Source organism: Limanda limanda, chromosome 13 (assembly GCF_963576545.1).
Source record: "Limanda limanda chromosome 13, fLimLim1.1, whole genome shotgun sequence".
NCBI lineage: Eukaryota > Metazoa > Chordata > Actinopteri > Pleuronectiformes > Pleuronectidae > Limanda > Limanda limanda.
This window is the reverse complement of record NC_083648.1, coordinates 23,653,069-23,677,557: the sequence shown is the minus strand read 5'-3', so window position 1 is coordinate 23,677,557 and position 24,489 is coordinate 23,653,069. Positions and strand designations below refer to the sequence as shown.

The 24,489-nt window shown below is 40.4% G+C and overlaps 1 protein-coding gene and 1 pseudogene across 2 annotated transcripts; both read left to right on the top strand.

The window, feature by feature from the left end:
* Positions 1-475: 475 nt before the first annotated feature.
* LOC133018499 (myosin-7) lies at positions 476-17,164 on the top strand. Of its 2 annotated transcripts, none has more exons than XM_061084870.1 (37): positions 476-676; positions 838-981; positions 1,104-1,260; positions 1,364-1,391; positions 1,693-1,798; positions 2,737-2,829; positions 2,913-2,976; positions 3,074-3,172; positions 3,263-3,366; positions 3,710-3,848; positions 3,933-4,051; positions 4,169-4,318; positions 4,457-4,627; positions 4,721-5,030; positions 5,193-5,266; positions 5,381-5,586; positions 5,665-5,788; positions 6,009-6,145; positions 6,264-6,519; positions 6,643-6,885; positions 6,976-7,152; positions 7,264-7,409; positions 7,525-7,615; positions 7,700-8,089; positions 8,174-8,300; positions 8,423-8,541; positions 8,633-8,829; positions 9,072-9,255; positions 9,611-9,776; positions 10,135-10,259; positions 10,342-10,650; positions 10,741-10,944; positions 11,073-11,369; positions 14,571-14,675; positions 14,788-14,883; positions 15,188-15,322; positions 17,144-17,164. In XM_061084870.1, exons 1-37 carry the CDS (start codon positions 476-478, stop codon positions 17,162-17,164), a joined length of 5,814 nt encoding a protein of 1,937 aa, XP_060940853.1. The 2 variants fall into 2 exon arrangements, with proteins under 2 accessions (XP_060940853.1, XP_060940852.1); XM_061084869.1 differs by having other exon boundaries at positions 5,187-5,266.
* A 2,860-nt stretch (positions 17,165-20,024) lies between these two features.
* Positions 20,025-24,192, top strand: LOC133017561 (myosin-6-like; annotated as a pseudogene).
* The last annotated feature ends 297 nt before the right edge of the window (positions 24,193-24,489 follow it).

Sequence of the window (24,489 nt, the reverse complement as noted above, 5' to 3'; positions counted from 1 at the left end):
ACCCCCTCCCTTCTTGAACCCCTAACCCAACTCAGACACAATAACATTCCTGGACCCTGAAATGCCCCTCCATATTTGGCAGTGGGTCTTTGTCTATAAAGACAACTCGTGGTGAAACCCCATAGGTCACCATTCTATCTAAAGGTAAGTTGAGAGAACAATGGCTCACAGATCAACTATCGTACTCTCATGGTAAACCTCTGGTCTCATCAGATTCCTTTTTTTGCCCTCAGGACCCTTACACATCAGTACTCTCAGTCGGCATTTGTAAGGTAAGAGAATCTTTAAAATGAAAATGGGTTTGATTTAAATACAGTTAATTTTATGAAGTTGAAAAATAGATCAAACACAACAAGGTTATATCATAAATGAACAATAATATGTGGTGCTCTATGGCGACATGTAAATCATACAATTAATGCCTTTTTATGCTACAGCTGTAAGTGTCATTATTTTCCTGTAGACAAAGTGAAAAATGGGGGATGCTGTGATGAGAGAGTTTGGGGCAGCAGCTCCATTCCTGAGGAAATCAGACAGGGAGCGTCTAGAGGCCCAGACTCGTCCCTTCGACATGAAGAAAGAGTGCTTTGTTCCTGATACTGATGAGGAGTATGTGAAGGCTTCCGTCACCAGTCGTGAGGGTGACAAAGTCACTGCTCAGACTGCGAACGGGAAGGTCAGTAAACTCATCAGCTGCCCTGGATGTAACAGGTTCTCTTATTAAGACACAATGTAATGTGGCAGAGAAACAACAGAAGCCAGAGGCACTTCATGACGAGCACTACATTAAGACACACTTCCTAAGTGTCTTAATACTGATTGTCTCTCTTTTTGCAGACTGTCACTGTGAACGAGTGCGATGTTCACCCTCAGAATCCGCCGAAGTTCGATAAAATTGAAGACATGGCGATGTTCACCTTCCTCCATGAGCCCGCTGTGCTGTTCAACCTCAAAGAGCGTTACGCAGCATGGATGATCTATGTGAGTTGGAAGCTTTAAAAACAACATTGAATGGGTATAGAGTTTATCCCTTATCTAGTGTATACAACTTCAGTCTTGTATCATTAACGGAATCTCTCTCTCTCTCTCTTTTATTCTCATAGACCTACTCTGGGCTGTTCTGTGTGACTGTCAACCCCTACAAGGCGCTGCCAGTCTACAACCAAGACGTGGTTGCTGCCTACAGAGGAAAGAAGAGGGCTGAAGCTCCCCCTCATATATTCTCCATCTCTGATAATGCCTACCAGTACATGCTCACTGGTAAAGTACCTTCAGCTATCATGCGTTCAGACAAAGACATTTGAAGTGGAAGAAAATGGTAAGAAATTCTAGAATCTAAGTTGTTCTATCTTCTCCCTTTCAGACAGAGAAAATCAGTCAATTCTCATCACGTGAGTTTTGTTTTCATGACTTTGTGAAACCACAGTTGAGAATTTTATACTACTGTGTGATAGCATCCTGAAGCTTTCATGAAATATTTGTTATTCATTTGACAATGAATAATAACAGTTGGATCAGCTATGAATAACAAAGAAAAGTCCATTTCTGCTGATAAAAGCAATGTATTAGTATTTAGTAACTTGTAACTTATCTGCATTTTTGTTGATTAACGAAACTTCAACTTGATGGTTCCAATATGAATTTTGCTTCCCATATGTAATTTATATGAAACAACTAAATTTGTTTCTCCAGTGGAGAATCTGGTGCTGGGAAGACTGTTAACACCAAGAGAGTCATTCAGTACTTTGCCAGCATTGCAGCTGCAGGTGGAAAGAAAGACGCCGGCTCTGAAAAAAAGGTTTTTATTTTGAATTTACAGAAAATAGAACATTTAAAGGTGCTGTATGTATGTTCTTGCTATCACCACATAGCCAATGTCCGCGTTTACAAGAGTCAGGATACAAGATTCAATTCTTTATTGCCACACAACTCTCACAGAATAAAAAAAGAAAAGAAACAAAACACATAAAAAGACAATATACATGTGTGGATGTAAAATACAGAATAAAAATAATGCAAAAAAACAGTGCAAAAAATACACTTAAATATGCAAAACAATCAAATTCGGTGGTAGTTATTGCTTTGCGTTTGTAAAGTGCTGATTCAGTATTGAGGAGCCATTTAGTGATTTGATGGTTCTGCAGTAAATGCTGTTGAAGAGATGAGAAGTCTTAGTTTTGAAGGCCCTGAGTCTTTTCACTGAGGGAAGAGTTTATTCATAGGGGGTTGGCAGGGTACGTAGAGTCTCGTAGTATTTTTAGACTTCTGCGCTGAATGCAAGTTTCATATAGAATAAGTCAGAGATGGGGTTGAGTTTGCAATTGATAATTTTTGAGGTGGTGCAAACAATTCTGTCAAGCTGCTTCCTCTGTTGAGCTGTGGAGTTAACTACTCACTGATCAAGCAGAACTGTTGCCATTTCACCATCAAACTGGATTGTTTTTTCAATTCTAGTTCTATCCCATGTTATCATCCGTTTTCGTTAGCACGCTAACTGTTGAGCAGAAGTAGTGTTGCTCAAAAGTTGTACAATAACCTCTTGTATTGTAAATGCTGAGATGGCTCAAAGCTCTTGGCAACCATCAAAGCCACTCTTAGCAACTATCACTCCCACTTGCAAGAAATCATTTTTGGCATAAGAAAGAATGTACATATAGCACCTTTAATAGTATACTACATCATTTTCTAAAGTGTTTCATGTATTTTAACAAATATTCCTCTCCTCTCCCCTATTAGGGTACTCTGGAAGATCAAATCATCCAGGCTAATCCAGCTTTAGAGGCCTTTGGTAATGCCAAGACTATCAGAAATGACAACTCTTCCAGATTTGTAAGTTTCTGTCTCTATTGTAATGAAATAGGAAAACATTGTGCCTCTTCTATTCTAACTTTTATTTCCGTCATAAATTCCAGGGCAAATTTATCCGAATTCACTTTGCTGCCAGTGGAAAGCTGGCCTCAGCTGATATTGAGACATGTGAGTATTACATATTTTTACATTTTCCTCTGGTTTGCTCTCATAATGATAGTGATCACCTGGACACTCAGTTACAAAATGAAATGATGTTTCACAGATCTGCTGGAAAAGTCCCGTGTCACCTTTCAGCTTAAGGCTGAGAGAGACTATCACATCTTCTATCAGATTCTGTCTCAGAAGAAACCTGAGCTGCTCGGTAAATGAAAAAAACTGATCTTTGGACCTGTACCAGCTAACACTCAAGGTTTCTGTAAGGTTGGACTCAGCTTTCTGTTTTGCCTTTCAGAGATGTTGCTCATCACCAACAACCCCTATGACTACGGCTTCATCTCCCAAGGAGAAACGACTGTAGCCTCGATAAACGATGCAGATGAGTTGATGGCCACTGATGTGAGTATGCTCCAGTATCCTATCGTTTGTGATTGACAGTTGTAAAAAAAAAAAACTATTGATGTTGCCCTGGTGTTCTACATGGGCATCTGTTTGGTATGACATTATGAATCCTTATGTCCTTGATAGTGCTACATGAGAGCAAGAGAAGACTTTAATAGACAGGATTAGATGTCTGATGACAATATGGTTGAATGTGGGTGTGATCAAGGTGGCTCAGCGAGCACATACTATCTTATCCCCCACATATCTCTTGTCAGTCCACTGCATACCCTGATACAATGCAAGATATTCATTGCTCATTCAAGAGATATTAATATAATACCCCCTGCTTTTTATTAAGGATGCCTTTGATGTGCTGGGCTTCACTCAAGAAGAGAAGAATGGAATTTATAAGCTGACTGGGGCTATCATGCACCATGGTAACATGAAGTTCAAGAACAAGCAGCGTGAAGAGCAGGCAGAGGCTGATGGCACTGAGGGTCAGTGAAGCTTTCTGCATCCCTGAAAGATAATAAATTGGATATGCAACATTTCAGGATTTAATAGTTAACTTTTTTTCTCAGATGCTGACAAAGTTGCATATCTGATGGGCCTGAACTCTGCTGACCTCATCAAAGGCCTCTGTCACCCGAGAGTCAAAGTTGGAAATGAGTGGGTCACCAAGGGACAAAATGTCCAGCAGGTAGGAATGAATCGCTGGATCTAGTGTAAGATGTCGGCAGAATTGTGATAGATGAAGGAGACAACATTTATTGAACAACACTAATTTAAATTGTATTTTGTAAAATCTCTCTTGTAGGTGAACTATTCTATCGGTGCATTGTCTAAGTCAGTGTATGAAAAGATGTTTCTGTGGATGGTGGTGAGGATCAACCATTCCTTGGACACCAGGCAGCCTCGTCAGTACTTCATTGGTGTATTGGACATAGCTGGATTTGAAATCTTCGATGTAAGCTTATTTTTATAATATGTGTATAGAACCTATTTTCTAAAGGCACAATATAATATGTTTTTTCATTTAATATAAGTAGCAATGGAATGAAAATTAAATTGAGTGTGACTAAATGATATATTTTCGTCATTACAGTACAACACGTTTGAGCAGATGTGCATCAACTTCACCAATGAAAAACTGCAACAGTTTTTCAACCACCACATGTTTGTGCTGGAGCAGGAAGAGTACAAGAAAGAGGGCATTGAATGGACTTTCATTGATTTTGGTATGGATTTGCAGGCCTGTATCGACCTCATTGAAAAGGTGAGACACCGGGGATATTAGTGTACAGACATGGATACAAAAAAAAAGTATAAATAATGTGTTCATTCAAACAACTCATATTTGTCCCCTCAGCCCATGGGAATCATGTCCATCCTTGAAGAGGAGTGCATGTTCCCTAAAGCTTCTGATGCCACCTTCAAAGCTAAGCTCTATGACAACCATCTGGGGAAATCTGCCAACTTCCAGAAGCCCAGAGTTGCCAAAGGGAAACCAGAGGCTCATTTTGCCCTGATGCACTATGCTGGAACTGTTGATTATAATATCACCAACTGGCTGGTGAAGAACAAGGATCCTCTGAACGAGACTGTTGTTGGATTGTACCAGAAGTCCAATCTCAAGCTGCTTCCGGTCCTTTTTGCAAATTATACAGGAGTTGATTCAGGTAGGAAGAAATAAATGTACTGTATTAACCTGCACTGGAAAAGGCTACATTTTAAATATTGTTTCTTTGTGAAAAAAACAAGCTTCATTAAAATGTATTTGTTCCTGTGTCAGTTCATATAATCTAATGAGATTGTGTATTCTAATGGTTTATTAGCGGAAGGTGGAAAAGGGGGCAAAGGAGGAGGAAGCAAGAAGAAGGGTTCATCCTTCCAAACTGTGTCTTGCTTGCACAGGGTTAGTAAAGAAAAATGAATAGAATATGTCCTGTGTGTGGCAATCAGTGACAGAAGCTCAGTTTAACATTGATTATTGTACATAAAACCTTTGAACTTTTGATCACCACCACAGGAGAACCTGAACAAGTTGATGACCAACTTGAGGTCTACTCACCCCCACTTTGTACGCTGCCTCATCCCCAATGAGACCAAGACTCCTGGGGCCATGGAGAACCCGCTGGTGATGCACCAGCTGCGCTGTAACGGTGTTCTGGAAGGAATCAGAATCTGCAGAAAGGGTTTCCCCAACAGGATCCTCTATGGAGATTTCAAACAGAGGTATTACCTCATTTGTCCCCCCCCCCCCCGTGTAATTAGAAAACAAGATACAAATTAAAGCATTTTCTGATTGTCTAGATACCGTATCCTGAACCCTGCTGCCATTCCTGAGGGGCAGTTCATTGACAGCAGGAAGGGAGCCGAGAAACTCCTTGGGTCTTTGGATCTAGATCATAATCAATACAAGTTTGGACACACCAAGGTAATCAAAAAAGGAAAAACCAAAGCATATACTCTATGTTACATAGTCTTACCTATGCCCAACATTACAGGGAGGCAACTATAACAGTCAACAGAAAACACTCATCAAGTCACAAAACCAACTAAACCAACAATTACACAGCAATATTCATCATTCTTAGATACCGGTCACACCAGACAAAGCCAGTAGCATCATCTGATTATACATACTTTTCTTTTAGGTGTTCTTCAAGGCTGGTCTTCTGGGGACACTGGAGGAGATGAGGGATGACCGTTTGTCACTCATTATCACTGGTATCCAATCTAGAGCAAGAGGTCTGCTGGCAAGACAGGAATTTCAAAAGATTTATGAAAGGAGGTCAGAGGAATATTGCATTTAAAATAACTAAACCCCAAGCTAATTGTAATACTTATTCATGATGAATATTTGTGTTTTGTATTAATTGGTAGTAATGACTTTGCTTGATCTTGGACAGAGATGCTCTATTGGTGATCCAGTGGAATGTCCGATCCTTCATGGGGGTCAAGAATTGGCCCTGGATGAAGCTGTTCTTCAAAATTAAACCTCTGTTGAGATCTGCTGAGGCAGAAAAGGAGATGGCCAATATGAAGGAAGAATTCCTGAAGCTGAAAGAGGCTTATGCCAAGTCTGAAACTCGTAGGAAGGAACTGGAGGAGAAAATGGTTTCCCTTCTCCAAGAGAAGAATGACCTTCAGCTAAATGTCCAGTCTGTAAGTCTAATCACAGGATTTCTGATGATTAAATGTCACCATTTAACTGCACATTAGCATCGACCATCTGTCTTGGAACTCATCATTTGTTTATAACTTGTCAGCTTAACACTTTCATTTCAGGAGCAAGATAATCTTGCAGATGCTGAAGAAAGATGCGAGGGGCTGATCAAACACAAAATCCAGATGGAAGCAAAAGCTAAAGAGCTGACAGAGAGGCTGGAGGACGAGGAAGAGATGAACGCTGAACTGACGGCCAAAAAGAGGAAGCTGGAGGACGAGTGCTCCGAGTTAAAGAAAGACATTGATGACTTAGAGTTAACTCTGGCAAAAGTGGAGAAAGAGAAGCATGCCACTGAGAACAAGGTACCACAAACACTAATAACAATTAAATGACTCTGTCTCCCAAATTTGGTCTGTGATGAAGTCCTTGACGAAAATGTCTACTGGTTATAGGTGAAGAACCTGGTTGAGGAGATGGCAGCTCTGGATGAGATCATTGCCAAGCTGACCAAGGAAAAGAAAGCCTTACAGGAGGCTCATCAGCAAACACTGGATGACCTGCAGAGTGAAGAGGACAAAGTCAACTCTCTGACCAAGGCCAAGGCCAAGCTGGAGCAGCAAGTGGATGATGTAAGAATTTAAAAACATTTTGTCCTTTCCCTTTTAGAGTGTTAAGAAAGATCATTCAGTGTCCAATGCATGTCGAGGAGAAATGTGACCTTATCTAATGTTACAATCCAGCTCGAAGGTTCTCTTGAACAAGAGAAGAAAGTACGAATGGATCTTGAGAGAGCAAAGCGTAAGCTGGAGGGAGACTTGAAGTTGACCCAGGAGAGCCTAATGGACCTGGAGAATGACAAGCAGCAACTTGAAGAACATATGAAAAAGTAATTATTCTGTTAATACTTGTATTTCCAATGGTTGTATGTGCAATAAGAATACAGTCATATTGATATCGATATACAATTGTTCTAACTTTTAATATTTAAAATTCAACCACAGGAAAGATTTTGAACTCAGCCAGCTGAGTAATAGAATAGAGGACGAGCAGGCCATTGCTATTCAGCTTCAAAAGAAATTGAAAGAGCTTCAGGTAATGTATTACTTACATGTTATTGTCCACGATAGACTCAACAATAAAAGTGACTAAAAGAGTGATATTATTCTGGCTCATCAGGCTCGTATTGAAGAGCTAGAGGAAGAACTTGAGGCAGAGCGAGCTGCCCGAGCCAAGGTGGAGAAGCAGAGAGCAGAATTGGCCAGAGAGCTGGAGGAGATCAGTGAGAGGCTGGAGGAGGCCGGTGGAGCCACATCTGTCCAGATTGAGATGAACAAGAAGAGGGAGGCTGAGTTCCTGAAACTGCGCAGAGACCTTGAAGAGGCCACTCTGCATCATGAAGCCACCGCTGCATCACTCAGGAAGAAACAAGCTGACAGTGTTGCTGACCTGGGAGAGCAGATAGACAACCTGCAGAGAGTCAAGCAGAAACTGGAGAAGGAGAAGAGTGAGCTCAGACTGGAGCTGGATGACGTGGTGTCCAATATGGAACATATTGTGAAGACAAAGGTTAGATACGTTGAAAAGTAATTTAGAGATATAGTGTGCGGTGTCTTTTTATCATCCCTTCTTGATGTGATTATTTAATCTTAGACAAACCTAGAGAAGACCAGCAGGACAATGGAGGATCAGATGAATGAATACAAGTGCAAGTTTGAAGAAGCTCAACGCTGGATCAATGATTTCAATCTGCAAAAAGCTAAGCTCCAAACCGAAAATGGTACTTATGGATGATTGACTACAATTTAAATTTGTAATATTTTAATAACTGATACATTCTTTATCAAAACTTAAAAGAAGGGTTTCTGGGACAATAACATTATGCATTTTCCAAAATACTAGGTGAACTCTTAAGGCAACTGGAGGAGAAGGATTCCCTGGTGTCTCAGCTGACAAGAGGAAAAATGTCTTACACTCAACAGGTTGAAGATTTAAAGAGACAACTGGAAGAGGAGACCAAGGTGAAATAAAATTTCATTTCACGCATTGAACAGGCATTTCTATTTGATTTATATCACAGCGTAACTCCTTCATTTGATTTTGTTTCAACAGGCAAAGAGCGCTCTGGCCCATGCAGTGCAGTCCTCCCGTCATGACTGTGACCTGCTGAGGGAGCAGTATGAGGAGGAGCAGGAGGCCAAGGCTGAACTGCAGCGCGGCATGTCCAAGGCCAACTCTGAGGTAGCTCAGTGGAGAACTAAGTACGAAACGGATGCCATCCAGAGGACCGAGGAGCTGGAGGAGGCCAAGTAAGACAGTTTAAGATACAAACTCATAAATTAACCTGCAATTCCTTAAAATACTTTTTACTTCGTCTAGCAGGTCAGCTTTTTGTTTGTGTTATTTTCCTACTAAAATATAAGACGAACAAAAAGTTTGTCTGTTAGATGACTGAGCAGCCAGTAAAAGTGGTAGAATTTATAACAATTAAGCTGTCAAACAGTCACCACTGCAGGTACATTAAATGATTTTGCATGATGGATTTCTTAAGGAAAAAGCTGGCTCAGCGTCTGCAGGATGCTGAGGAGGCTGTTGAAGCAGTGAATGCTAAATGTTCCTCTCTGGAGAAGACCAAGCACAGACTGCAGAATGAGATTGAAGATCTCATGGTGGATGTGGAGAGGTCTAATGCTGCTGCTGCTGCTCTGGACAAGAAGCAAAGAAACTTTGACAAGGTAAAGCGCTATAGGCATTTGTAAGTCCCAAAATGAATAATTGGTGCTGTAGCCTCCAAACCTTTGGACTGGTAAATTGATTGATTGTGACCTTTTTACCTGCCAATTTCTGGTTGTGCTCTATTTTACATTCACACACACATATTTTGAAGCTGCCCAGCAAAGACTTCCCATGCGTCATTCAACTGACTTCTTCTGCTATGAAAATTTGCTTTTAAAAATAAAAAAACAATTTAGGTCTTTAACCAACAACTGTACTATACAAAGCTCAGGTCTGTCATGAAAGCATTTCCAATCATCTACTCCATTAATATGGGACATGTGAATTTACTGATGGTCTTTCTATTTACTCAAGGTCCTGTCTGAATGGAAGCAGAAGTATGAGGAGTCTCAATGTGAACTGGAGAGCTCTCAGAAAGAAGCCCGGGGTCTGAGCACTGAGCTCTTCAAACTGAAGAACTCCTATGAGGAGTCGATTGATCATCTGGAGACGCTGAAGAGAGAGAACAAAAACCTGCAGGGTAAAATATCTACTTCTAGGACTGTTGTTCAGGTTTATGGAAGTAGTGCAGTTCCTGTTGCGAATCAGCTGCATTACTGTTCACGTGTGGGTCATATATGTCAATTGAAATAATTTACTTTTTACTATTTTGTCATACATTACATTTGCATTACATAACATGTCTATTGAGAAATTGCACCAAAGTCAGCACTGCACTTCCTCCAGCAAGGCCGAGTGTGAAGTTGATTAGATGAACAGTTCAGAGGGTGTGTGTTCAACATAAAGACAGACAAACAGGCCAACAGAAAGGCATTTTTTGAATTAGTAGGCAGATTTATTGTAAAGCCATCTTAACCAAACTGTCTTACATCCCACAGAGGAGATATCCGACCTCACTGAGCAACTTGGTGAGGGTGGTAAGACCATCCACGAATTGGAGAAATTGCGGAAACAATTGGAACAGGAGAAGAATGAGATCCAGTCTGCTCTCGAGGAAGCTGAGGTACAGGACTTCTTCATTTAGTAATACATTTTACAGTTCAACTGTCTGCTGCTTTGTTAACCTACACCCCCCTGTCCACCAGGCCTCCCTTGAGCATGAGGAGGGTAAGATTCTCAGAGCCCAGTTAGAGTTCAATCAAATTAAAGCCGAGATCGAACGCAAACTAGCTGAGAAAGACGAGGAGATGGAACAGAGCAAGAGGAACCTGCAGAGGACCATTGACACCCTGCAGAGCTCTCTTGAAGCTGAGTGTCGCAGCAGGAATGAGGCCATGCGTCTGAAGAAGAAGATGGAGGGAGACCTCAATGAGATGGAGATCCAGCTCAGCCAGGCCAACAGGCAGGCAGCTGAGGCCCAGAAACAACTCAAATCTGTGCATGCACATTTGAAGGTAAACTAGGGAAGAAAAGGTTACATTTCTTAAGATATTTCAAATTCAAACTTGATGTAACCTTAATGTAATTGATGTCATCATATTTAGGATTGCCAAATTCAGCTGAACGAGTCTCTTCGGGCCAATGATGATCTTAAAGAGAACATTGCCATTGTTGAGAGACGAAACAACCTGCTTCAGGCTGAACTGGAGGAACTCAGGGCTGCACTGGAGCAAACTGAGAGAAGCCGTAAACTCGCTGAGCAAGAGCTGCTGGATGTTAGTGAGAGGGTGCAGCTACTGCACTCACAGGTAAGACTTAATTTATTGCACTTATTTGAATTGATTCCCTGATTTCTTTAAATGTATTAAACCCAATAAAGTATAACTGTTTCTAAAGTGTTGTTATGGACTTTTTCTCATATTTCAAATATATATAGAACACTGGCCTGATAAACCAGAAGAAGAAGCTGGAGGCCGATACTTCCCAGCTTCAAACTGAAGTGGAGGAAGCAGTGCAGGAGTGTAGAAATGCAGAGGAAAAGGCCAAGAAGGCCATTACTGATGCAGCCATGATGGCAGAGGAGCTGAAGAAAGAGCAGGACACCAGCTCTCACCTGGAGCGTATGAAGAAGAACATGGAGCAAACCATCAAAGACCTGCAGCACCGTCTGGATGAAGCTGAACAGATCGCCATGAAGGGAGGCAAGAAGCAAATGCAGAAGCTCGAGGCCAGGGTAAGAGTAATTTTCAAGGACATACTTACCACACATTTCCATAATTACACCTGTTTGGTTAGGGTTAACACACTTCCAGAGGACTTTGGGTGGGTCTTTCCCATCCCCCTTTCCCATTTTATTGTCAATCAATTAAACACCACATCAGAGAAGTAGAGAGATTCTAGTGATGCGCATGTCAGGGTTTGTTGGGTCGATCCACCAGACTTGACCCACGAGGTCACTGAAGTTAACCGAACTCTCTGATATTTTCATTTTATTGACATGGATCATTATCCTGCTGGAAGTAACTATTAGAAGAGGGTAAACTTTGGCCTTAATTGGACGAGCAGGGGCAACTTCAATCATCAGAGTCAATGACATTCAAACCATAAATGGTCTCTACCTATAGTAAAATATTACCCACACCATTGATGCCCAGTGAGCTTGTGTCCCCTGAACATATTGGCTGACAGAAGTGGGATCTGACATAGCACTGCTGTTGTAGACCATCCATTTCAAGGTTGGATTTGATCTGTTTGAAGATTATATTAGGTTCTGTTACGGACCTATAAGAAATGGCTCGTGAGGCCCGGAACACATCAAATAAACGAATCAGAAACAACTGTTGCCACTAAATAATAACAAATGTTTATTGGTTGAAACAAACAAATATTTAGAAAGGCAACAAACCAAAAGGGTTGGAGGTTCCCGGCCAAAACAAACAAAAGAGAGGGGAACACTGAGCCAGCCATCGGCCGTCGAAGTCAGTGTTCACCCCCGAACTAAGTCTGCCTAAATAACCCACTACCTAAATGAAAGAAAAAGGTTATCCGAAAACAGGACTACCGGGAACCCCCGAACCAACTACCAACATAACAAAAGCTCAAAAGGACTTCTGGCATGGGGGAAAACGGAGCCTCGGTCTCCTCACCCGTTCACCTGCATGGAAGAATAGAGCGACACCAACGATCAAATAACACTCCCTTCTCATGACCAAACTCCACGTATGTCTTCTCATACGACTTCTTGAGACGACGGTACCTCTGGCGATATGCCTCGGGCACTAACTCGTAGGCCCTCAGCACCGCCTCTTTGACATGATCATAATTCAGGCTCATACCAGACTCCAAAGACGCGTAGGCATCCTGGGCCTTTCCCGTGAACACACATTGTAAAAGCAACGGCCAAAACTGCCTAGGCCACTCCAGGGTCTCAGCTACACGTTCAAACAGGGTGAAATATTTGTCAACATCTTTATCATTAAAAGACGGAACGAAACGGATGCATCTACCTATATCAAAACCACTGGCGGCAGGAGGGGGAGGAGAAGGAGGTGCATGCTGTAACTCCAGCTCCTTCAGATGCACCTGCCTCTTTGTCTCTTCCTCCAGCTTCCGCACCTCCAGTTCACCCAACAGCTCCTTCTCCCTCAGATCCAGACGGTGCAACTCAATCTGCAGCTCCAATCCCCTGAGACGAGCCGCTTCATCCACATCTGACCGTGACTCCACCCCCTTCATGACCGCTTCACTCAAAAGACCCTCTTTATACAACACAGACAGCAGCTCAGTTTTTATAGCCTGCTTCTTCATCTGCTTAGTCACCGTAACTTTAAGAAAACTGGCCAGAGAAATTAACTGCTCTTTAGTGCAAGAACAGAACTGCTCCATCGTCGGATGAGCAACAAACTCCTCAGCACTAAACGCCATGACGAGACTGGCCACACTGATCAGACCAGGGCGAGAGGAAAAAAAACAAAAAAAACAGACCGCTCACCAACCTACTCCCTCAAAAATACTACCCAAGAGGGCAAAACACAGCAGCACCAAAAAGAAAACCATGGTGCACAAACGTGCCGGCCGAAAAAACACTGGCAACCACACTAGGAAGTCCAAGCCAACAAACTCTGTCAGTGACGACCAAGTCACACCACAAAATCACCTAGACACGGCCTATCACAATAGACACGGCACTCACAGTTGGAATCAACAGAAACACTGAAGACCCAACATGTGATCTCGGACGAGCCCCCAAATATGTTACGGACCTATAAGAAATGGCTCGTGAGGCCCGGAACACATCAAATAAACGAATCAGAAACAACTGTTGCCACTAAATAATAACAAATGTTTATTGGTTGAAACAAACAAATATTTAGAAAGGCAACAAACCAAAAGGGTTGGAGGTTCCCGGCCAAAACAAACAAAAGAGAGGGGAACACTGAGCCAGCCATCGGCCGTCGAAGTCAGTGTTCACCCCCGAACTAAGTCTGCCTAAATAACCCACTACCTAATGAAAGAAAAAGGTTATCCGAAAACAGGACTACCGGGAACCCCCGAACCAACTACCAACATAACAAAAGCTCAAAAGGACTTCTGGCATGGGGGAAAACGGAGCCTCGGTCTCCTCACCCGTTCACCTGCATGGAAGAATAGAGAGAGAGAAAGAAATTCACAGCCTCCTTAAGTCAGCTCCAGCTGACGAGGTGATGAGTCTCACCTGAGGACTGGCTGCGTGGAGAGAGAGAGAAAGGTGGAGAGAGGCACAAACACACACACATTCTCACACAGAGCCCCACCTCCTGGCCACACGTAACAGTTCACCACAGTTGTAAAGTTGAAAAGCTCAAACCATTCCAGTTGTCCATTCTCCTCTGACCTGTCCCATCAGCTTGATTTTATCCACAGAAGTGCCACCTACTGGACCATTTTTTATTTACTGACTCCATCCTTAGAAAAAGTCGGTTGTGTATGAGATTATCAGGGCCTCTTCAGACACAAACCAGCTTGTTTGAAACTAACAGTCATGTCACAGTCCAAATTCACTTAGATACTAAATTTGTATTCGTTACTATGTATTTATGTGAACATTTACTGAAGGTCCTGATCTTTATCTGCAAAATTGTATGCACTGGGCTGATGTCACTTAATTGGTTGACTGGATAATTGCATGAGAAAGCAGGTGAACAGATGTTCATGGAAAGGTAGTCTATTTGCTGCACTCAAATAATTGCTATAACAACAGCACTGCAATGCACATCCAGCAAATTTTGAACAACATTATAATGCTATCACAGTTTTATATCTGGGTACAAATGTGTCTCTATCGATTCCTTTTATACATTTAAATTCTGGGTGAATATACAGTAGCTGTATTGCAGCTTTGAGTTGAGCTACTTGTGAATCAATGAATTTCTAATCGATGTTTTGATGTTTTCAGGTGAGGGAGCTGGAGAATGAGGTGGAGTCAGAGCAGAAAAAGAGCAGCGAAGCTGTAAAGGGAATGCGTAAATATGAAAGACGTATCAAGGAGCTCACATACCAGGTCAGTTTTTTTTTACCCATGTCACAAAGTAGTACATGTAAACCAACATAGTAAAGCACTGTAATTAGGATGGTAGTGATGTTCCTTTCTCCTATTCCCTTGATTCATCTAGACTGAGGAAGACCGCAAGAATGTTGCGCGGCTGCAGGATCTGGTTGACAAACTGCAGCTGAAAGTCAAAGCTTACAAGAGATGTTCTGAGGAGGCTGTAAGTGTGCGCTGGAAAAGTTCTCTCTCATTAACCCTGTGTGCTCAGGATCACCGTTGCAGTTCATAGCCTGTTTATATATATTTTGATAAATCTATTTGTAGATGCTAAAGTGATTATGAATACACAAGGAATTTCTGATAGGACACATTTCAGCTTCTACTGTGGCTGTTTAAACCAAAGCTGTTTAATTATATATTGTTATTTCTATATGTAGCTGTTTACCATTTGAGTTGATAACAGAAGTCCATCACCTCTTGTAGACGTATAATGTTGTGCTCTTCTTTTTCCTTGAATCTTGTAGGAGGAGCAGGCCAACACTCATCTGACCAAGTTCCGCAAACTGCAGCATGAGCTGGATGAGGCGGAAGAGCGAGCTGATATCGCTGAGTCACAGGTCAACAAGCTGCGCGTCAAGAGCCGCGACGTGGGTTCAAAGGTAAGAAGCTCCTCTATCCAACACTGTACATATAGAGAACCATCCTGCCTCCTTTAAAATACAATATACAGGTTATGATATAACTATTCATCTTTTTTATTGTGAGTAAATAAATCAAACCAGGCTTGGTACAAATCGATTTTATTATGGGTGTTGTGTGGATGAATTGTTTTAGTCTACTCTAGTAGGCTAGCGGGGCTATAATATTTTTTCACAGGGGAGGCATCATGATAACATTAGTGTTTTGTGAGTGACCTGACAGATAAGATCCAAGAGAGAAATTAATGCAAAGAAAATGTCCTTGAATTATTCATGGTGACCCCCTTAGCCCAATGACACAAGGACACCTTCAATTTTTACTAATTTGATAGGACAGATTTAGTTGCTAATGCAGTAACAGCATATTTATCCAATCAAATCAATGTTAACAAAATAATAGGTCCAAATGAATATACCATACAAAGCTTTGAATGATCGATGTTCTTGATTTTGTTAATATACAGTATGACCCCCTTGGGAGCTGTCCACAAGAGTCTACAATTATTATTGGCTATCATTAGCTCTCATGGACACACAGCTGCATTTTTATCAAGATTCTATTTAAAAGATGAATCTCTTTTTAAACAAAATGCAGACTTATAATTAGGGTTGGGTACCGAGAACCGGTTCCAATATGGAACCGGTTCCAACACAACCGGTACCTACCCGGACCGAAATGCAACGGAGATTTCGGTGCCTCATTTCGGTGCCTGAGCCAATCGAAGACTGAGGTCTCCGCTCCTCCCGCCTCCTCACACTTCCGCTCCTTCCTTCACGGGAAGCGGCGGGCTCCCGCGGGGCCGCCGGGCGCGGGGACAAGAGTCTGTCCCCGGGCTCCCGCGTGTGTCCGGGCTTCCGTGCAGGTGTGGGGGGGGGAGTATCTCCTCGTGAGCCCTCTCCCCGGCTCTAGCTGGCCCCCCCTCCCCCCGCCGGGCGCATTTCCTCCGTGGCGGTGCTCCGGGACCGGCTCCGGGTCGGCTTGGAAAGGCTCGGGGCGGGAGGAACGAAGACCACGCCGAGACAGGTTTCACAAAAGCGTCCGCAGTTTAGGGGGACGAAGGCGGGGGGCCGAAGCCCCCCTGCGGCAGCCTCAGCCGCGGAGAAACGGGGGTCTCCGAGTGATGGAAAAGCGACCCTCAGTCTTCATTTGGCTCAGGCACTGAAGTCAGAGTCACGAGTCAGAGTGTGTGTGTTTTGTATTTATTTTTATTTATTTAAGTATAGTGTAAACTTTTGTTAACAGTTCGTATGTTATTCATAGTTTTAAGTTATAAAGGGTTTTGTATATATTTATATTTATAATCTGCTTTAAACAGTTAATATATTTGGCAATTAAAAAAGCCTTTCTTAGCCAAGCATCGTTTTGTGCACTTTTTTGAAAAAAGTATCGGTTCAGGCACCGTTTAGGCACCGGTATCGTTTTAAAAGTATCGGTTAGGAACCGGTATCGGATAAAAACCAAACGATACCCATCCCTACTTATAATCATCTCTTTCATTAACAAATTAGACAAACAAACAAAAACAAATGTCTTTGACTTGAAACACGGAAAATTAGCTTGGCTATTCAGCTTTTATATTCATTTTTTTATGCATGATATAATCTTAGCTTTTCTCCAAATGCATTTAATCCTACACTGTTTTTATTTTTTTACAATTCTACAAAGTCAAGTTCCAAAATGTAGTTGTGGTTTATTCTCTTAGGTTATACTTATTGAGACCTTGTTTGTCTTCTGTGTATAATCCGTGTCTTTGTCTATTCTCTTTTCATTCTTCATCACAGAAAGGGCTTGATGAGGAGTGAAACCCACTGATGGCCACCTACACGCTTTGAGATCTGCTGTGCTGTAGTCTCCTTTGTCTGCAAAGTAACTGTAGAATAAAGCAAAGTGCATTTCAATTCTTGTAGAGTCCTCATTTATTTTAAACAGAAATAATGATTGCTCCATATAGTACAAAAGAGACATAAGGTAAAGCCCTGTCACATAATGCATAGTGAAGGGGCTTTATTTTCCATCAGGTATAAAGCCTGTAATGACACTGTGTTTTTCAAAAAAAATCAAGAAAATCAAGTTTTATGCCTTTTTCTGCAATGTCTGAATATTAACTTTTTGGCATTTTGCACAAAATTGCAATTGTTCTTTCATTTTTACTTTTTATCAATTAGAAAAGTAAGAAATACGTTATCAATCAATCAATCAATCAAATGTATTTGTATAGCCCATATTCACAAAAAACTAATTTGCCTCATAGGGCTTTTACAAGTGTGACATCCTCTGCCCTTAACCCTCAACAAGAGTAAACAAAATAAAAAAAACATATATATATACAGAAACACACACAGGCCTTATATCTAACTAACCTGTTACTTTGAATGAGAGTCACAGTCACATATTGATGGAAGGGCTGCTGGGGTTTAGTGGGAGACTCCTACCCCCCTGTGCTGACAATCTGAACTGCTGAAAGTATTGAGCAGTGTTGTCAGCACATGGTCTACACTGCATATAAAAGGATATCAAAATCGAACTTTTATGTTGCACTATGTGCTATTAATAAGTGGCTTTTGCCAAATGTTCTGTGATGTCATAATAGTGTGAGTGACATGTAGTCTGCAAAGGCAGTAATTAACACTGCACAAAAATATTACATCTTAGCGACTTATAAAGTTTCTTTTCTACAACTGATTAAAACAACCAGTAGTTTTTTTTACTAGTTTTCTATAGAGAGTAACTTGTTCAAGAATTCTCTCAAAACTGCATTTTTTTTTGATAAAAGTGTCATTCGTTTCTAAAAATTATTTCACACAATCGAAACTCACGAATTTTTTTCTCTCAAGTCAAATATATAACAAACTTCATTGTTTAAATAGATATATGTTCACCAAAACACTATATAGCTACACAATCTACGTCTTCTAATCTCTATTGTCAAAAAGAAGAGCTTCCAAAAACCACTCACCTGCTCTACTTATCAATCAAATTCCAATCAAATTTTATTTGTATAGCCCATTTTCACAAATCACAATTTGTCTCATAGGACTTTAACAAGATGTAACATCCTTGGTCCTTAACCATCAACCAGAGTAAGGAAAAAATACAAAAAAAACTTTTAACTGGGTAAAAATAACGTAGAAGTCTCAACCTTATCAACTCTGAATCTGTCAAGGAGGAACAATTAAATCTTGTGTGAAATGTAAATCAATAAAGAGCTTTGGAAACCAAGAATGTGATCTGTGGATAAATATACCTTTTTGCTGCTAAACATTCGCTCAGCATTTTAGATTTCACTAAGCAACTAACTATAGGAAACACATTTCAACTCTGTTACATCATATTTTTGTAGTAATAGTATTGCATTAAACATCCGGTCAAAATATTTGGGGGAGGTTATGAGTCACTAACATTGTGCTGGATTGAATTCTTGGACAATTCTTGAATATTATTGTTTGTCAAATTTTTTAATTCTCACGCGTCCAATTGAGTGATCAGAGCAAGTATAGTTAAAATAAACATTATAAGTTCCATTATCAAAAACAAAGTTAGTTTTCATTAATGCACAACATGTGTCATTTGACTCTATTTTTCATTTATGAACATCGTAAAAACTGAAATAATAATATTAATATTGCTATCATGATTTAAAACATATTGTCCTGCGTTATAGACATTCAGTTAAACAGTTTCCTCGGGTTAACATGCAAGTATAATTAACTGTGTAATACAGTGAAATACACTAAACTAAATCAGCTGAGACAATATCCACAAATAAACAGCAAAAACAATAAACTGAATTAACATCTAAAATCTGAAATTTAAACGTTTTTAAATGAAATCGGTGACGGGCTTACCTTACAGGAAGGAGTGTCAGAAGGAGCAAAGTGAAGGTTGGATCTGAGCTTGACTCTGTCTAACACCCAGACACTGACCTTGATCTCACACACCGCCTTCCTTCAAAGGTTTAAGGTATCTGTAGGGACATTATAAGATTATAAATAAATGGTGAACTGTATTTCTTCAGCATCCACTTTCTTATACTAACAAAACTATCAAAGCCATAGAATTGTTTTTCTGTGAGATCATCTGTTCAGTATTGTTATCTTTGCGTTAGGCTGCTCTGTGTTAATGGCTTAACATTCAGGCCCCTGATGTTTTGGAAATGCTTTATGATGAAATAGCCAACACCACCAACAATTTAACTTATCATATCAAGGTGTCCTTTCCACTCAAGAGCTTAGCTGTCAAATACCGGCCTCACCTTATGGAGTGTGGCTGCGAGTCAGTGTGTGAGGAGGAGATGAAAGCCAGGAAGGCCACACAGCACAGATGAAGATTTCCATAGGGGTTTAGACAGCTGAGAATGAGAATGAGTTCAACAACGTCAAAGCAAATTCTGAGTGAGGTCAACTGGAACATTGCTCAGCACCAGAGTTCTTTTTTCATTTTACAAAAGAAACCATACAAAACAAAGAGTGTTATGATTATTAGAATCCACCCTGAGGTTCAGTCAATGTGTCTATGCATCATGGACTCAAACCACTAGGAGGCAACAGAAGGAACATATTTTTTGAAGAGGGAATACAACTTTAATAGTGATGAAACTTAAAAAATAAGGGCATGTTTCTATGTATACTGCACCTGTTACCCTTCTTTCATCACAATATAACAATGTTCAGCCAGAACAGCGCCCTCAAATACTGCCTGCCCTTCTACATCAGAGAGGAAAAATCCAGACAAGAATTTCACAGGGTTATCTTTGTCCTCGAGGCCAAAGGAAAGTGACTAATGCCACAAGGGAAGCATGAGACAAAGGAAGCAGACCTAGAGAGAACAGTGGTGAGTGATAATTCAAAGTCCTTGAACCTTGACAACAGCTGTGACATTTCATGACCCCCCTGACCACCACTTAACATGAGTAGCATTCAGCGACCTTCTCCTTTTCTTCAGCAGTTTTCAAAATATTGTTTGAAAGTGAAATAGAGTCATGGAGTTATTTGTCTGCCTTTTGTTTTGGATTTCACATGGAGAATCAACTAGGTCTGTTACTGTGGGAGGAAGCATCATCACTCTTTGACATCAAAATTAAAGGTACAGTGTGTATAATTTAGTGACATCTAGTGGTGAAGTTGCATGTTGCAGCCTCTCCTATAACCTCCTCTTCCAAACATGAAAGACAATCTGTGGTAGTATTTATATAAATTCAAAAGGTGTTTAGTTTCTCCAGTCTTGGCTACTGTAAAAAACACACACCTAGGATTATTTTGTATTCAACTTCTGCCAATATATCCCCTTCCCCTAAGTCTTACACACTGAACCTTTAAATGGAACAACTTCACGACCTGCTCTCAGCTTTTATGATTGCCAAATTTTTGCTATCAAAGTTTTAACCTGCCAGGTAACCAAGCACAGCTCTGATCATCTTACCTAAATCAGAATATAGAGTGTGAGTATAATGGTTCATGTTATTTCCATTAGTTCATTGCTCTCATCATTAAGAACCCCAAAAAACTTGATTTTGTACCACAGGGCAATTGTTTTAAAGTTGCTTACTTAAGTTTAAGATTTATATGGCCTTCTCAAAGAAAGAGAGACTCTAAGTGTGAAATACCAAATCAAATCTCATTTCAAGAATTAGAAACCTATATAAAGCCCTTAGCTTCTAAACATATACATAGAATGATGTTATTATTTTTATAAATATAATTGGAGACATTTGATATCAGCCTGTCCCTGATCCCCACCTCATGCCATCCCCTTGCTTTGCAACATGTATTGATTATCACAAGGTGAGAGCAACAAATAGCAACAGTGCATCCCGCCCAATTTGGAGAAAGCTTTCTAATTAATGTTTTCTCCAAGATTTCATCCCATATTTGGGGTAAACAACCGTTAAAAACAGAGGGAGGGCAAGTTGAGAGAGGTAAGCAAACATTAATATTGATGTGTGGGATCAAACTGTGGCACTTTGAACCTATTTAAAAATGTTTACTTTAAACATGTCTTTTGTTATTGGTGAAAGGTTTGAGTGATATCATGTTCTTTGCTGGTGGAAATAAATGATGATTTGATGGTAGCAGTAGTGGAAAGATGTGTTGAATAGTGAGACCCACAGTGTTACTGGTCTGCTTTACACTCCAACCCGCTCAAGGTAAATGCTGCTTCAAAATATCTTGAATCATGATTATGGCTCCGCAATTTCAGTCCAGACTGAAATTTGTGCAACTTTCATAATTCAATTGCAGACATGTTATTATGATATCAAGGTAATTTGCAGACTAAAGAGAGACATTTTTTCTTGAATAAACTCTCACTTACAATATTATCTTGTTCAAGCATTTCTTTGATCTGTGTCTCAGATAACTCAACAACCTCAATATAGTACGTGAATATGAACCACCACACATATAATTTCATTTTACTTTATTCTAAATTAGGAGAGACCATTATGTCAGATAACACATTGTGACAACAAATACTGTCTACTTTTATTTCATACAGTATGTGGCATACTAATGGACAATGCAATGCAAGAAACGTTCTGTTGGTCACATTCTGAGTCCATGCTTTATGTGATTGTTATCATATCTTCATATGTGCAGATGTTTGTCAGGTTAAAAAATGGGAGACGCTGCCATGACAAAGTCAAACTAAATTTGGAAAAGGTAGATACAATTTTTTGTTTAAAAGAATGCAATTGGTTCAAGTCTTTGATCACTTTGACCGAACATTTCTCATTTTCTGTTACAGACTGTGAAGAAGGTTGATGTTCACCCAAACCCACCAAAGTTCGATAAGATTGAAGACATGGCGATGTTCATCTTCCTCCATGAGCCCGCTACTGTTCAACCTCAAAGAGCCTCAAGCAGCATGGATGATCTACGTAAGAGACTTAATGTCAACTTCATTTTTAAAGCAGCAGTTAATAAGCAGTATAAATATGTAAGACGTTGCATTTACTTCTGATTATCTGCCACCCTTTCTATGATAGACCTACTCTGGGCTGTTCTGTGCGACTGTCAACCCCTACAAGGCGCTGCCAGTCTACAACAAAGAAGTGGTTAGTGCCTACAGAGGAAAGAAGAGGGCTGAAGCTCCTCCTAATATCTTCTCCATCTCCGAAAATTCCTACCAGTACATGCTGTCAGGTATATTATCCATCAGCGTCTTTGAATATTCAATTCTGACATTGTGGCACTTTACCTGATATTTGTATCATTTATTTTGCTGACAGACAGAGAAAACCAGTCAATTCTTATCACGTAAGACTCAGCCTACAGACAACTCCTCAATATATAAGGTGGATCATTCTTGGTTTAAAACTTTCTATTTCTCCTCTCATCAGTGGAGAATCTGGTGCTGGAAAGGCTGTAAACAACAAACATAAGTACTTTGCGAGCATCGCAGCTGCGCCAGGTGGGAAAGAAAGATCCAGCTGCTAAGAAGAAGATATAGATATATCTATGAGTACTTCAGTTTCAGTTGTAAAGCACGATACATCATTTAGAAATAATATATCCGAGTGTGAGACAGAAACTGTAATTCTATTACTTGGCGATGAATTTGAAATAGCATCTTTGACAAATTCAGGGTACCCCGGAGCATCACATCATTCAGGCTAACCCAGTTCTGGAGGCCTTTGGTATCACCAAGACCACCAGGAATGAAAACTCCTCTAGATTTGCGAGTTTCTGTGTGACTGCAAAAATGTATCTGCAAAGTGAAATAAACGCTTCTCTGAGTCTTCTTTGTCAGAATTCCTTTCAACGTCCGAGGAAAGCTGGCCTCTGCTGATATTGAATCTAAAAGACGCTTTTAAAACCAACCTTTCCTAAGGTAGATTCACTTATCAACTTTTCAGTCTGCAACAGTAACGATTGATTTCTCCAAACAGAGCTTCTGGAAAAGTCTTGATTGACCTACCAGTTCCAAGCTGAGAGGGACTACCACGTTTTTTATCAGGTCTTGTCCCAGAAACAAACTGAACTTCTGGGTAAATGTCTCAGATAAAGTCTTTAAATCTAAATTGCTTGAATGTGTCTAGATTCATCCAGATATTTTATGATTTTAGACATGTTGCTCATCACCAACAACACCTATGACTATGCCTTCATTTCCCAAGGTGAGAAAACAGTAACCTCCATTAATGATTCAGAAGAGCTGATGTCCACCGAGTCTTTACATTCCTGAAATCAAAATTTATAAATCAACATTTAGAAAGCCAGAAATGAATTTTAATCTTGCATTATCTTATTCAGGAAGCATTTGATATACTGGGATTCACTCAAGAAGAAAAGAAAAGCATGTACAAGCTGACTGGAGCCTTAATGCATCATGGTAACATGAAGTTTAAGCAGAAGCAGCGAGAGGAGCAGGCCGACGTTAATGGCACTGAGGGTAAGAGACATGAGGAAAAAGTGTGCAAAAAGACTCAGGGATAAGAGAATGATGAGGGTGGACCGTGAGAGGCAAGGTAATGACTTTGATGAATCAATACCACAATGTTTCGATAGATGCTGACAAAGTTGCTTATCTGATGCGTCTGAACTCTGTCGACCTCATCAAAGGTCTCTACCACCCTAGAGTCAATGTCGGAAATGGGAAAAAACGTCGCTCAGGTGAGAGAGAGTTTTTTTCAATTCTAAAAGTCCATAAAGGTTAAAAGCAGTGTTTTTATGCATTTTCTTGTTAGGTGTATTATGCTGTTGGGGCCTTGTCTAACGCAGTGTATGAGGAGATGTTTCTGTGGATGGTTATACAAATTAAACACTCCCTGGATGTCAAGCTGCCCTTTCAGTACTTCATTGGTGTGCTGGATATTGCTGGATTTAAAAATTGAAACGAGCTTGAAAACAACACATAATCTATATGAAATAGAGTTTGATTGATCAGGTCTCATACTGTGGATCCATTTCATTATAGTTCAACACGTTTGAGCAGATGTGCATCAACTTCACTGATGAGCATTGAATGGACTTGCATTGGTTTTGGTATGGATCTGCAGGTCTTTATTTACCTCATTGAGTAGGTGAGACACACCAGGCTATTATATGTACAGACACCAAATATTATCTCTTGTGTTCTTTCCACTTATATTTTGTCTCCTCCTTCTCCTATTTTGATTAGGCAGCCATTT

Bases quoted from the DNA above. Each gene is read 5' to 3' on its own strand.
- LOC133018499 (XM_061084869.1), top strand. From the start codon at position 476: ATGGGGGATGCTGTGATGAGAGAGTTTGGGGCAGCAGCTCCATTCCTG. The intron at 1,392-1,692 runs GTGAGTTTTGTT...TTGTTTCTCCAG, and splicing joins AATCAGTCAATTCTCATCAC to TGGAGAATCTGGTGCTGGGA. The intron at 7,153-7,263 runs GTAAGAATTTAA...GTTACAATCCAG, and splicing joins TGGAGCAGCAAGTGGATGAT to CTCGAAGGTTCTCTTGAACA.